The sequence below is a fragment of the Falco cherrug genome, chromosome 10 (genome assembly GCF_023634085.1).
Source record: "Falco cherrug isolate bFalChe1 chromosome 10, bFalChe1.pri, whole genome shotgun sequence".
In the NCBI taxonomy this organism is placed as follows: domain Eukaryota; kingdom Metazoa; phylum Chordata; class Aves; order Falconiformes; family Falconidae; genus Falco; species Falco cherrug.
The window spans coordinates 18,755,916-18,769,773 of record NC_073706.1 but is presented as its reverse complement, the minus strand read 5'-3'; the positions used below and the strand labels follow the sequence as shown (position 1 = coordinate 18,769,773).

The 13,858-nt window shown below is 49.8% G+C and overlaps 1 protein-coding gene across 3 annotated transcripts in view; it reads left to right on the top strand.

Annotated features, from left to right (window-relative positions):
- The window catches only part of NUP160 (nucleoporin 160), a 28,774-nt gene that overhangs the window by 12,055 nt on the left and 2,861 nt on the right, over positions 1-13,858 (top strand). Inside the window, exons 14-30 of one of the 3 annotated variants that reach the window (XM_055721807.1) lie at positions 53-218; positions 850-965; positions 1,070-1,230; positions 2,538-2,671; positions 3,002-3,072; positions 4,597-4,756; positions 5,440-5,509; positions 8,249-8,347; positions 8,669-8,788; positions 9,685-9,780; positions 9,893-9,987; positions 10,691-10,787; positions 10,874-10,979; positions 11,096-11,256; positions 11,839-11,935; positions 12,677-12,787; positions 12,855-13,843. In XM_055721807.1, the coding sequence (XP_055577782.1) occupies positions 53-218; positions 850-965; positions 1,070-1,230; positions 2,538-2,671; positions 3,002-3,072; positions 4,597-4,756; positions 5,440-5,509; positions 8,249-8,347; positions 8,669-8,788; positions 9,685-9,780; positions 9,893-9,987; positions 10,691-10,787; positions 10,874-10,979; positions 11,096-11,256; positions 11,839-11,935; positions 12,677-12,787; positions 12,855-13,036 (2,042 nt within the window). In that variant the 3' untranslated portion in view covers positions 13,037-13,843. Of the gene's footprint in view, positions 1-52; positions 219-849; positions 966-1,069; positions 1,231-2,537; positions 2,672-3,001; positions 3,073-4,596; positions 4,757-5,439; positions 5,510-8,248; positions 8,348-8,668; positions 8,789-9,684; positions 9,781-9,892; positions 9,988-10,690; positions 10,788-10,873; positions 10,980-11,095; positions 11,257-11,838; positions 11,936-12,676; positions 12,788-12,854; positions 13,844-13,858 lie in introns of those variants that run through there. The other 2 variants (XM_055721806.1, XM_055721805.1) reach the window with 2 other exon arrangements.

Here is a 13,858-nt window from a genome sequence, read left to right as displayed (position 1 = left end):
ACCTTTGCTTTGAAATCTCTTGTAAATATACAGTTAGATTCTTTCATTACAGATTTGGAGATGTCTCGTGATGTTGTCTGTCTTGTCCAGTGCCTTCGACTGATCGGAGAATCAATTTCCATGGAAATGGCATTCATAATGGAAATGGCTTGCTCCCGCCTCCAGCCTCCAGAAAAGGCTGCAGAGCAGATCCTGGAGGACTTGATAGCTAATGACACGTAAGGAGATGTTTTTGCAGAAGCTCCCCTGCAGGGAGGCTGTGATGGCTGAGCAGGGATTGCCTGGAGCCATCCTTGATTGGCATCAAAGCACATTTGAGATGTCCGGGCTTCTCCCTGTGCTGCAGGAGACTTTTCCAGGTCTCCTTAGAGTTGGGGAGCGTGGGTATCAGTGACGTTAGCAGGGTCTTCCGTCCAGAACCCCTTTGCTGTTGCTTGGGGTCCTCCAGAAAAGAAATGTTCATGATTCTCAGGTAAGATAGCAGAAGAGGAACAAGTTCCTGTTAGGTAATCATTGCAGTGTGGAAAGCAAGTGCCTGCAGACACTAGGTAGAGGTCAGAGCCTTGGTCAAACCATGTGGTTACTGTGCTAACCTCCTGAAATCATTAGTGGAATGCCAGCTATCTGACTGTTATTTCCTGGTAGCCTGGGGGGTGGAATAAATAGACTGGTTCCTGCAGGTGCCGTAATAAAACTCCAAGCCAGAAGAGGATTCTCATCAAGAATGTCCAGGCTGATCAGATACACTGCCTTCCAGAGAGGATCAGTAAGGGAGGAAAGGGAGCACTCTTGAGTTTAAATCTCATGTTGCCGATGATTATCATTATTGTTATCTTTTTCACTTTGCAGGGAAAATGTGATGGAGGATATACACAGCAAGCTGCAGGAGGTCAGAAACCCCATCCACGCCATTGGAGTGCTCATCCGAGAAATGGACTACGAGACAGACGCTGACATGGAAAGAGGTGAGAGCTCTACAGCGGTGTGTTTGGGCTGGGAAAGCAGTGTCTCAGCAAGTGTTCTTGTCTGTCTAGTTCCTCCCCTTATCTCAGTGATTTTTATCTTTCAGCTCATCATCTAGCTATGCGCATGAACCTCACCCAGCTGTATGGTAGCGGTAGGGCTGTCAGCGTGGTTTGCTGGGGGGTGTGTAAGATTGCTACCATCCGTTTCCTGATCTGTCGGGACCTGTTGATCCTCCAACAGCTGTTGCTCCGGCTTGGAGATCCTGTGAGTACAGCCCTTGAAGCTACTGCTACGCTCTTTGAACTTTTGGGTCTTGGGTTCTGGTGGTGCCAGGCTGTGAGCACTGTCTCTTCCCACAGAACACTGGAGGCTGTTTGAACTAGCCTGAGGCTTGGGCAAGGCCTGTTCTCTTTCTCCAGCTGCTTTTGTCATCCTAAGCAAAGCAGTGCTCACACCCTAACCTCTTTCCACGATGAGCATCCAGGAAGCAAAACTTTGCAGGAGGGCGGCATTGTTTCCAGCCTCCCGTCTGAAACAACACTGCCTGAACATGTAGTTTTCCCATCTGTTCCCCATCCCTCCCCTGGTGCTGCGCAGCCTAGCGTGCACAGGACTGCAGCCTTGTTTTCTGGCAATGCAGCACACAGCACCTCTGTGTCAGGGCAGCAGTGTTTACCCAGAGGCCGTAGTTTCAGCCTCTTGGAGGCTGCTCCAGCCAGTGCAAACAGCCGCCACGATGGCAGCTGTGTTTGTGGTCATGGTGGGGACTGGTCTGGGTCCGTTCTGTGGCCACGTGAGGGATGGTGCTGATGGTTTGGATGCAGGGGTGTGGAACCAGTCCCCAGACAAGAGGAGTGTTGTTTAAACCGATATTTGCTTGGAAATGTTACTGCAGTAGTTTCTTGGTTGAAAAGAAATCCCCTTCTTCCCGGATAAGGTTGCCCTGGTAGCATTTAAAGCACATTGCAAGGTGCCCTTCTGGAGCCAGGCTCTCACAGACCGCAGGGCATGTGACCTGCTGCTTGTTTGATGATGAACTACTGCTTTGCCACCTTGACACAGTTGTGTCCTCCACAGGCATGGATTGCTTTTTCTTCCGTGTCACCTAGCCATGCTGCTCTTGGCTGGAGCCTACAGGGATGCAAGGCTGGGCCCTGGGATGGTCTCTGCAGCAAAGCCGTGATTTCACTCTCGGTGACATTGTTGCGGCAGTGCAAAGCACCTTTTTGCTGGTGTCCCTGGCATCAGCAGGTGTGGGTATTCACAGGCGAGAGAAGCACTCTGTGTGCACATAGCTTTGCTTGTTAAACTTTCCCCATGGGGTCTGGGCCACCAGAATAGTTGAGTTGCCCCTTGGTCTGAGGTGACACTAATTTATGACCAGGTTATTCTGGTACATGCAAGAGTCCTACTGGTCTCCTGGGTGGGCTGAGTGAACTGCCGGGCTATTGAGCACCTTGGTGTTTGCAGGAGGGACGAGCTGCGCCTGATATAAACCTCAATGGTTGCCCTTGTCCTGCCATGGCTCTGGGCTTGGTCTCTCAGTGCGCCAACCTCTGGTTTGCTTGCAGATGGTTCTGGGAGGGGGACAGCTGTTCCAGTCTCAGCAGGACCTGCTGCACCGCACCTCTCCCCTGCTGCTCTCCTACTACCTGATTAAGTGGGCGAGCCAATGCCTGGCATCAGATGTCCCCGTTGACACGCTGTAAGTCTCTATACCAATACCGTGCCCCTTCTGTCTTTGATTGTAGGCTCCTGCTAAATCCACCTGAAATGCCCTTCCTGATGTGAAAAGCTGGTGGCTGCTGTGGGAGTATCACTCTAGCAGTCAGGTTGTGCTGGGGAGGGTTGGTTTTTTTTCTTCCACGTTTTGAGCTGACTCCTTGCCTTGTGCTAATTCTGCCGTGTGAGGTCTTGCTGTTCTGTGCACTGTTGCCTTTTTTGGCAGTAGGAGTCATTTGAGTTGAACAATGAGCGCAATTAAAGCAGGAGGCGTTTTGTTGCCTCTTCACTGATGGCTTTTTTTCTTCTCTAGGGAATCTAATCTGCAGCATCTATCTGTGTTGGAGTTAGCAGACACCACTGTTCTAACGCCCCATAAACTAGGTAAGATGTCCACAGTTCATCAGCTCTCGGTGTTTGTGTTATTTATACCTCTGGCACTCTGTCTTTGCCACTCTATGGAAATGCTTTCTGCAGTGAGCTAATGGAGTGCGTGGTTGAATGACCCCACTTTAGGTGGAGATGTTTGTCATGCCGTCCACCAAAAAACAACAAAGGATCTTGTAGCATTGGACTGGGACCAGAGATGTGGATCTTATCCTCAACTTGAGGAGGATGGGAAGGCCTTGCTCAGCCAAGCATTATTAATGCTGACCCTGGCAGTGTCAGCCAAGCTCACCTCTCACTCACCTACGTTACAGCGGCTGTAGTGGGTCAGACCAGCTCTGTCCTGCTCGCCAGCCTTTATCCCACAGTAAGCAGGAGCAGCAGCTCAGGGAAAGGAGAGAATGTAGCAATACTTCCCCAAAACATACTTGTGCTTCCAGCCCTTTGCAGTTGAGACTGAGTGTTGTTCACAGCCAGCGCCTCAAGGGGAAAATTGCAGCTGATAATTCGTTTGCATTTTAAAAGTCTTGCTGCAAAGACATATGCTTTGGGTTACTGTCATGGAGGAGAAATCCCAGTGGGGGAGAACGTATATTTAGGATATAGAATATGTAATTAGGAGGATGTGTACCTTGAAGCAGTTAGGGAGGGAGGTGGTGAGCAGGATGGGGGAGAAAATGCAGAGGTAAGATGCTGCTGTAAGTAGTCTGCACTTTGAGCCTAAGACACTTCGGAGGGAGCTGAGAAAATTGGTGACAAACAGGCAGCAGTGCCACGTGTGCAGGGCTGTGAGCTGGAGAAGAATTTCCTCCACTGGCTTACAGGCCTGGGGCATTTGTGCTCTTTGTAAGCACACTGCAGTCTTTGGAGTCCGAACTCTCCCTGAATGAGAGTCTTGGTTCAGGAGGCAATTGCCTCGATGTAAATGTCAGCACATGAAAGCAAAACTGAAAACATCCTTTGTCTGTGCCAGTGTCGTGGGTTATTTCTTGGCCGGCTCGTGAGGAAAGTCCTGTTTGGCTGCTGTGCTGCAGGAAAAATATGTGAAACGTAGGAAAGATTGAAAGGAGATGGCAGCTTGGGGAGAGGCGTTGAGAACAGTTAGCTAATGGGAGATTGGATTGCTGAGGGTGCTGGAACGAGGATGGAGGCATTTGAACAGATAGCCAAATCAGCACTCCCTCAGCCCTGCCCTGCACAACACTTGGTCGCGCTGGAAAGCTGCAGCTGTGTTGCGAATAGCACAACTGGAGAGAGAGCACAACCCTTTTTTGTCTGTTGTAATTGAGTTGTGGTTAATAAACATTGCAGTATGTGGCTCTTTGATCTCCTGCTACTCCCTCTGACTTAACCAGACGGCAAGAGAAATCCAAAACCAACAAGTCTGAGTATTGAACGTGCTTATTGTTTTGCTCTGTCTTAATCTGTGATGTTTGGGCTGATGAGCACAGCACGATGTAGAAAGCCTGGGATGTCTGCTGCGGGCCCTCTTCTCAGTGTTTCTTTAACTTATATTTTTAGTATCCAGCCCTCAAACAATTGTGGAGCTGTTCTTCCAGGAAGTGGCCAGAAAGCACATTATATCTCGACTCTTCTTACAATCGAACACCTCTTTAGCTGAAACAAGCCTGAACTGGCCCCATCTCATTACCGCAATAGTGACTGACTTTTTGCCGCTTCTGTATCCTTGACTGTAAACCGGCTGCGAGGTGCTCACTCTTGCCGGGCTGGAATCAGGAGGAGTTTCTGTACGGCATGGCAGTGCCAGAGCCCCTGCGCGAGTTGTGTGAGATCCTGATACGGAGCTTCCGTGCATCCGGAGGCTGGGAGCATCGGTGGGTCTGTGGGAGGAGGGTTGGGGCTAGTGGAGGCGGTAGGGTGGTGGGCTGCAGAGTGCTTGGGGGCTGTAAGTTGGCCACCTCTGCCACCAAGCCTCATACAACTCCAAAATCAGTGCTTTCCACGCCTGCATTTCAAAGGCAAGTCTCTGGAACAAGTGACTTGTTAGCATTAATGGGATTTGCAGGTATTTTAAGATTTCACAGAATCAGTCCTGTTCCGGTGCACAAGAAAGGATTTGAGTTTTTGACTTTAAGCCCTTGAGCTCTAGCAACTTGACTTGGCAAGGTGCGGTGCTGCAAGATTTGGAAGAGTAACAAGATTTGGGTAGTTGTGGATTAGATGTACTAATGGTTTTGTTCTAATATGGATAAATCTTATTACAGAATAATGACTTGTATAAAGAGCAGCTTAATCTTCTCTCCTTTCCCCCCACAAACTGAGTGCAAGAGGCATGCTGACTTTCAGACTAGTTCTGTGAGCTCCTGGGGCTGGATTGTCCCATGTTCCTTAACCGCCGCTCAGATGGCCCAGCAATCCCAGCTTCCTCTTCCCTGAGTGCCTGATGGGGAGCTGTCAGTACACCCAGCTGCAGGTGAGTGCTTTGCGCCGTCTCTCTCACAGGGGCTGAAGGGGGAAGAGCAGGAGCGGGTGCAATAGCAAACGCTGTCTTTCCAGGCGTGGGTTTCTTTCAGCAGCAGCTCTGCGCTTTGGCCAGTGCAGAGGTGTAACGCAGTGTGAGCTCTCTGCACAGCTGCCTTACATCTGCTTAGAAAAAGCTCCCTGAAACATCATCTTTCTAGTTGCTGGAGTTTGTTCTGCTTTCTGCTAGTCACTGCTCTCTTGAGCTCAGACACGAGCTAATCTTCCCAAATACTCTGCTCTCACGTCTCCCTTTTGGAGATGACGGGCTGGAGGTTTGTCCTGCAGATGAAACATAGAGCAAGGAAGGATTCTGCTGGGTAATTGTTAGAAATCTCTCGTGTAATTATCACAGTGTCGGTGCGGTGAACAAACTGTAAGGTAGCAAATATCTTCCATCTTCCTCATGCATCTGTCTTGTTCCCTGTGGTGTCTGCCTCTGCTAACAGAAGGGCTTTTTGCTAAATATCTCGTACCTAGAAAATGACGCAGACAGTTTGCTGGGGAATGATTTCAGGTGGTTGTTTTATGCATTTCCTCTTTCATCTGTTTTCAAGAAAATCCAGGCATAAGTGCTCAGGATTATTATATACCCTTTTCGTGGAGGAGTTCAGTCTCCCAGGGCTTGTCTGACAGCGTGATACTGCGTGCAAGAAACATCTTTGCAGAGCTTGTTTAAATATCACAGCAAGCCCGTAATCCAGCAGCTTGCTAGCTGCTGATCTACCCGTAGCCTTTCCTGTGGTACCATTGCAAAAAGATTGCCCGACGGGACTGGGGTTCAGGAGGCTGTCTTCAACCCAGCAGCTGAAATAATGCTTCAGGAGGGCTTATTTATTTCTTATATGTCCTTACTGGTAAAAAACAGAGTAAGAAACATCTGTCGCCTTCCCATCCCTGGCTGTGCTCCCAACATCTTGGCAGCAAGACGAGTGAACTACTTTTTTTTTAGGTGTCTCCGTAGACTGCTGTATTTCAGCTGTTTCTCCACTGTCTCTTCCCGTGCTCTTCAAGGGCTTGGTAGTTGTAGCTGCTTGTGCTCTAGTTCTGAACCGCGTGGTTTCTTGTCTGCAGTGCCATGTGACACGCTTCATACCCTGACTGATGGCAGTCCTTGAGGCACGCAGGGCTAGGCAGGCTGTTATTAATGACATGTTTTTTCCTGTGCTTAGCAGATCCTTTTATTCTCACAGTCCCTTACACCTGGGGGCTAAATTGCTGTCTTTTGTGTTCGTGTTGCTTCCGAGAAGAATGTCAAATCTGCAGAGCTTTTGAGCCAGGAAATGCTGGGATGGTTTGGGCAGCATCGTTGTACCTCCTGGCATATGTGCACTCTCATGGCACGAGCATGCTTTGAATTTCCTTGCATTGCTTTCGCCTCACTTGTGTCCTGCCTCAAGGAGGTACAAGAGACTTTTATATCTGCAGGGGCAGGCTCTTCCTCCTCCCCGCTACCTTCTGTTACGCTTACTGATCCCAGTCAGTCACGTAAACTTGGATTAAGTGCATTGACCTCAGGGAGCTCACACTGGATTTGCCTCGAGCGCGAGTACGGTGACCCACATAGAGGTGGAGATACAGGAAGCACCCTGCGAGTAACAGGCGGGCACAGAGAAGGTCTAGTGACCAAAGCACTGGCCTGGGATGAGGGCCAGACCTCTCCTTGTTACTTATTCTGTATGACAAGCTGTTGAGTAAGCCTGGGTGGGATTTATCTGTTGTAGCTGGCTAATCAGAACAGTGAATCCGGGCTCAGAAGGATGCGTTGCCACGTGGCTTTTAGTGAACGCATGGCTGGGGTAGATGGGGCATATGTGCCGGTGATTTATGCACATGCAAAGATGCAGGTCGTCCAGTGAGACCTTGGCTTTACCACCAGGTCCTGGCTTCTCCGCCTGCCTCCCTGCTGAGTCCCAGAGTCCTGCTAGTGGGACATCTCTGCTTCTCCAAGTATGAAGAGCATACGCTGCTCTCCCAGGCACGAGGGATGCCAACTTTTGAGGTTTTGTCATGCTTCCTAGCTGCTTATTGATAGGTGATGACACTTTGCAGCCCTTATATTATCCTGACGGAGCAGGCATAGGGCCAGTTGTGTTGTTTCACGCTGGCCAGTGTCTGTGTTGTGGCTTTATTTGTGGTGTATCCTTGGTGCTATCAGCACTCCACCCCATCCCTGTCAGTTTATTGCTGCTATCCATGGTCTTCCCTGGCTGCTCACCCTCCCCTGCCCTGCTGCACAGATACTGCTCTTCTAATGCCTGCTTTGCCTGTTCTCCCGCTGCCTTCACAACATGCATGCTCCCGTTGTGCTCTGTGCACACCAGGGTGATGTTTCCTTTGCGGTTCCCGGCAGCAAGTTTGCAGTGGTTGTGGAGAGCGTTGTGTTGGATATTTTGGGATATTGGGTGCTGATTCTGAGGTCCTTTGTACAGATACTGGAGCTATTCAAAGCAGGTTGTTCCCTGGGAGCATGTGAGGGATGTCTCCCCACCTGTGCGCAGAAGGGACTTTTGGGCTGGGGAAACCAGCCCTCGATCTGGTAGAGCAGGATTTATGCGAGCACCACAGCTAAAGGGGCCACCAAAGCAGCACTTTGGCATTAGAGACCTAACCCTTCCTCTGGTACTGGGTGCCTGCAGGTCATGAGCGAGTGCTGACCTGAATCAAAACTCCTCTTCCTCCTCTCCTGTAGGAATACATCCGCCTGCTGCAGCCATGGTGCCACGTGAACATGGGCTCCTGCTGCTTCATGATGGGCAGGTGCTACCTTGTTATGGGTGAGGGACACAAGGTAAGGCCCTCGTCTCCTCTGGTGCTGCCTATCTCAGGGGTCTGGGGCATTTTCCTTTGGGAGGGAGGAGGTGCACAAGTAGGGCCAGCCTTGTTTCTGCTGGGGTGAGTCAGGAAACATCCTTGAGGTCTGCTTCCTTTGGGCAAAGAATGGGGTTGGAGCTGGGCAGCGGGATCTGCTCTTGGGAAAGTTCTCGTTAGCTTGAGGCCAGCAGGACCAGTACACTGGAGCTAAAACAAGTAGCACTGTCCTCTTGCTGGTACAGCAGGGCTGGTCAGTCCCGCAAGGGAGCACACAAGCTGTTTTCTGGTCTGCTTCTAGGCTTTGGACTGTTTCTGCCAAGCTGCATCAGAGGTGGGAAGAGAAGAGTTCTTGGACAGGCTAATCCAGCCTGAGGAGGGTGAGGTGGTCTCCACTCCACGCCTGCAGTACTACAACAAGGTACAGCTGAGCCAGCCCCCTACATGCTCCTGGCCAAGTAAACTGGCACCAAGTTGTTCCACGCAGATACTGCTTGGAAAGAGAATTCCTGCTTGGTCCCTGGCTTTCAGAGAAGTGACTTGAGGCTCAGAAAACATGCTTTTTTTGGGGGGGAGGTGAAATCTCAGTGTAGTCAGTTTACTTTCCTTGAGGGCTGCTGATGAGGTGACTACAGTGTGAAAGCTAGGTACTTTCCACCTATTAGTTTTCTAATAGCAGAGGACTTTATTATCCAGCAGAAAAAGGCAGGGTGAGATCCAGCAGCTGGAGACAGAAGCCAGACACGTCCAGGCTAGATGTAAGGTGCTGCTTAAGGGCAAGGTTATTAAGCTTTGAGGCAAATCACGAATAATGTCTTTAAATTGAGATAAGATCTTTCTTCTTGCGTAATACCATGGTTAAGACAGGCTGCAAGCTTAGACCTAGGCTCATTGTAAGGAATTCCCTGATTTTAAACTCCGGAAAGCACAAGGAGTTGTCAGGTGCCCTTGGAGGGGGAACTTCTCTCACTAATACAGGTGCATGTGTGCTTGGGAACAGAATAGTTTACCTCACTGTTGTAGGGGTTTACTGTAACTGTCAGTGCTAAAATGTTTCAGAAAACTGATACGTGCAGAGATGAATCCTCCAGAAAAGCCCATAGCCTGGACCTGTTGTGCTGGGGTTCAGATCTCTGCAACTTACCAAATCTTTCCTGTTTCCAGTCTAGTTGCTTAGAAACATTGGTAAAATTTTTTAAACTGCTCTTATGGTTAGTAGGGGCAGGAGTAGCTCTTTAAAAAAAAAAACAAACTCTCACTAGCCCGACCCGTTCTTCAGTACTGCTGTGGCCAGCACTAGAGTATTGTCTTCTCCAGGTTCTGCGCTTGTTGGACATGGTGGGTTTACCGGAGCTGGTCATCCAGCTGGCTACCTTGGCTATCATGGAATCAGCGGATGACTGGAGAAGTCAGGTACAGGTCACTTTTTTGCATCAAGATGTTCTCTTGGGGAGCTTACACAGGAATTCCTTTCTTGAGTTTTATAACTCAAAACATGTTGGTTTGTGCTCTTTGGTGTTTTCAGGCTACTTTGAGAACTTGCATCTTCAAACATCACTTGGATTTGGGACACAACAGTGAAGCATATGTAGCCTTAACACAAAACCCAGATCCCAGCAGGTAGGTGACAGTTTTATGCCTTCATGTTCACTTGTCTCTGAGGTCCTTGTACCAATTTTTCCATCAAACTGAAAGGAAGATGATGCTTTAGGGTAGAACGTGGCTGCTGTGTTAGGAGGTATTGTTTAATATGTGTAAAGGTGTGTTTGATGAAGCACACTTCATTTTTGTAAGGACAGGTGGCACTGGCACTAGCTCAAAGGAAGAAACTGGGGGGGAAGTTGATTCAGGGAGGAGCCAGAAGAATGGCTAAAGGTTCACATGCGGCATTGTATGTTGAAAAGCTTTAGGAATCCTGTTAGTTTAATAAAGAAAAGACTTGGGGTTGAAATTTCAGTATGAGTACCATGTGGGAGGTGACCTGGGTAGAGGAAGCTTCACCCTAGCAGAGGAGGATGTGGTGAGCTGGAATAGATGTTTAGAGGAGAAGCAGGAATGCATTTTAATTGAGGCTGAAGAAAATCTTACCAAATACAGCTGAGGGAGGTAGACTGCCCTCCTGAGAGACCTTTGCGGAGGATCTCTCCTGACCAGGGTCTCACTTCCCAGCAGAGGCGAAGTCTGAAGGGACTTCTTGGTTCTAATCCAGAAAAAAAAAAAACCACAGAGCTTATCGCAAAGCAGCGCGTTCCTGGCTTAAAGCCTGCATCCTGGAGATGGGTTTGTTCCCGCTTCTCCAGAACGGTTGCGCTTCTCTCCACAGGCAGCTGGACTGTCTGCGCCAGCTAGTGGTAGTTCTCTGTGAGCGCTCCCAGCTCCAGGACCTGGTGGAGTTCCCCTATGTCAACCTTCATAACGAGGTAATCTGCCTGCGCTGGGAAGCAGCAGGGCACAACCGCTCTGTTTAAAGGGATTGTCGACCCACTGGAGCTTCTGTATGCTGCAGGTCGTGGGGATCATCGAATCGCATGCTCGAGCAGTGGACCTGATGACCCACAATTACTACGAGCTGCTGTACGCTTTCCACATTTACCGCCACAACTACCGCAAGGGTAAGGCTCGGGGTGGACACGTTGTAACAGCCCGCCTGGCCTGGGATCCTGCCTCACCTCCCGCTGCCGGGTGGCCTGCCTGGCTTTTGGCCGATGTGTTCCCCTTCTCTCCTCAGCTGGAACAGTGATGTTTGAATACGGCATGCGCCTGGGCAGGGAGGTGCGGACGCTCAGAGGGCTCCAGAAACAAGGAAACTGTTTCCTCGCTGCTATTAACTGCTTACGGCTGATCCGCCCAGAGTACGCCTGGATAGTGCAGCCAGCTTCTGGAGCTGTGGTAGGAAACACTGAGCTTACTACGAAGCCTCTGACCTGAGCTATTGACTGTGGGGGCACTTAGAGGTGTACATCTGGGAAGGAGCTTCCAAAATCCTTTCCGATGTGAACAGAGGCATTGGCCGCCTTAATCTGCTGCTCTCATCTTCTTGGCCAGCTTGTGCAGAATTGTCTCGCCCCACTCAATGGAGACATCAGTCCTGTCTGCCAGCCTTGTCTCATTGACCCTCTCTGGAGCAGGGTGGAAGCAGGACAGCTTTTGGGAGGGGGCTGCAGATATATGTGGGAATATATCACCTTTTGTTGAAGGAGAAGTGAATTTTTGGGGGGAATCTGAACAGCCAGAATACCAGTGAAAAAGAGAATTGCTGTAACATGGTTTGTGTTTCAAATCTGTTTGCGGGGAGGGGGGTGGCTGTAGCCTGATCAGCTAGCGCTGTGCCATGTTTCTGATAGCCAGAGATAAATGTAACCTGAACTGCCAAGTGGTTGTAATGGCTTTTCTGATTCAAATCAAGGCTTGAAATGGAGAGCTGGTGTTGGGGCTGTAATGTATTGAGGCAACTTGTCCTTTGGAAACCAGGTGGGCATGAACCCTCTTTCTGCTTTTTCCTGCAAGTACGAACGTCCTGGAGCATCCCCGAAGAGAAGCTACGATGGGGAGTGCACGGCTGTTCCAAGTAAGCGCCTAGTCCTGGTACTTCCAGTGTCTCTTGTGTTTCCACAGCCTCTGCCCTGGCCTCAGAGCTCTGCTGCTCCCGTGTGAGCTAGGAGATGGCTCAGTGCAGCTCTTGCCTCTGTCAGTTCAGTAATTTGGGGGGTTGTAAGGTAATGTAACTCTCCCAGTGTTGCAATATGCTGCCATGTAACATCTATTCCCCCTGGAGCTTTTGTGCACACTCCTCTGCAGTTTGATGTTTTGTCAGCACTTTTGCTTCCAGTGGAAATAACTTGTAATTAAAAAAAAAAAAAACAACACACCTTTGTGAGACAATTTCTAGTTGTTCAAGACTTTTGTTACTTGTGCTTTTGGAAACCCTGCTTGCTGGGAAGGTCTCTGCTCTGCCTGTGTCTACCAAAGCACAGGATGATGGGGTCAGGTTAGACTTGAAATCCTCAGCATAACAGTACAGAAATTTAAGGTCAGGTATTTTTAAAGCAATTACTTCTGAATGAGCTCTTTTGTAGCATATGCCAGGCAGTCAGAGCAGCAGCTGCTACCCAGCGTTAGGTAACATCTCTAATAGAGGAGTGGGAGGTTTTCAACAAGGAGATAGGCACAGTTCAAGGTGGCGTGGAAGGGGCAGCAGAACCTGACCCCTCCTTTGGTGCTTTCTGTGATACAACTCCTCTTAGGAGGGCAGAGGGGTGTAGGTATTTTGCATGATGCCCAAAGAGCCCTTTGTGTCCATCTGTTACAGCAACTCGACAAATTGAGATTCTTGAGCTGGAGGATTTGGAGAAGGAGTGTGTGTTGGCCCGGATCCGGCTGACTCTGGTGCAGCATGACCTGTCAACAGCAGCTGTGGCAGGTAAGAGAGACACAGCGCAGCCGCCTCTCACTTCCCCTGAGGTTTTTGCTAGTTATGGCACTTTCAGTTGTAGCTCAGAAGAGGAAGCAGCAATTTTGTTCTGACCCAGAGACAAACCCAGGAGCTGGCAGGGACTGTTTGGTTCTCCCTAGCATGAAGTCTCACCACCAAGTTCGGCAGCTTTGGAGAGGCAGATCAAGGGAACCAGTTTTAAGGTTTCAACCATTTTTTGGCTTTGCTGAGCTCTAGTAGTGGTCTGCAGCCTGGGGCTGGGGTTGAGCTCCTGTGTTGGGACAAAAAGACATCTTTTTGTCTTGCTGGAAATTCCCCCAGAGGAAGCAGAATTAGAAAGCCCTAGAAAAAACAGTTACTGCAAGACTACTTTTTGTCCTGGACGATGCAGCTTCACGACACAGCATTAGCTTATCAAAATGGTTCCTTGTTGGGGAACGGAAAGCTGCAACTCTCCCACCCTGGCCCTTTAGGTATGTTCTGCCACTCTGATAAGAGTTATACAACATGTACACATTTTTCCCCTTTAAGTGTCAGGAGGAGATGACTTCCCAGTAAGGGATTGCAGGGAAAGGATTGAACAGCTCGTTTGAGGGCACACTGGAGATGCAGGGAGCCAAGTGTCACAGTTTCATCTCTCCTCCTGCCACTGCCCCTCCTGCCTGCGCTGGCAGAGCTGAGCTGATGCCTTGTTCACTTGGATACAGGCCTGCTGCGCCAGTGACAAGGCTGTCCCCTCCCTAGTCACCTAAACAGCAGCAGCACTTGGCTATGGGCTGTATGTTGCTGCCTGCATCCCTCCAGCTGGTGCCTGATCAGGGACAGCTCCATGGGTCACTGTGGCTCTGTGCAGTCCCTCCATGGGTGGCTCCTGGGCTCAGGAGGTGTTCCTGAGGCCAAGAAAGCCTCTAGCCATGCGATGAGAAGTACTGCTGCAGGGGTTTTTACGCTGAGTGGTTGTCACGGTGCTGTTGTAGCTCTGCTGCTGAATTGCATGGGGTCAGGCCCCAGTAAGCACTGGTGTGTGATTGGGGGAGGCATTTACCTGGCCCTGCTTCC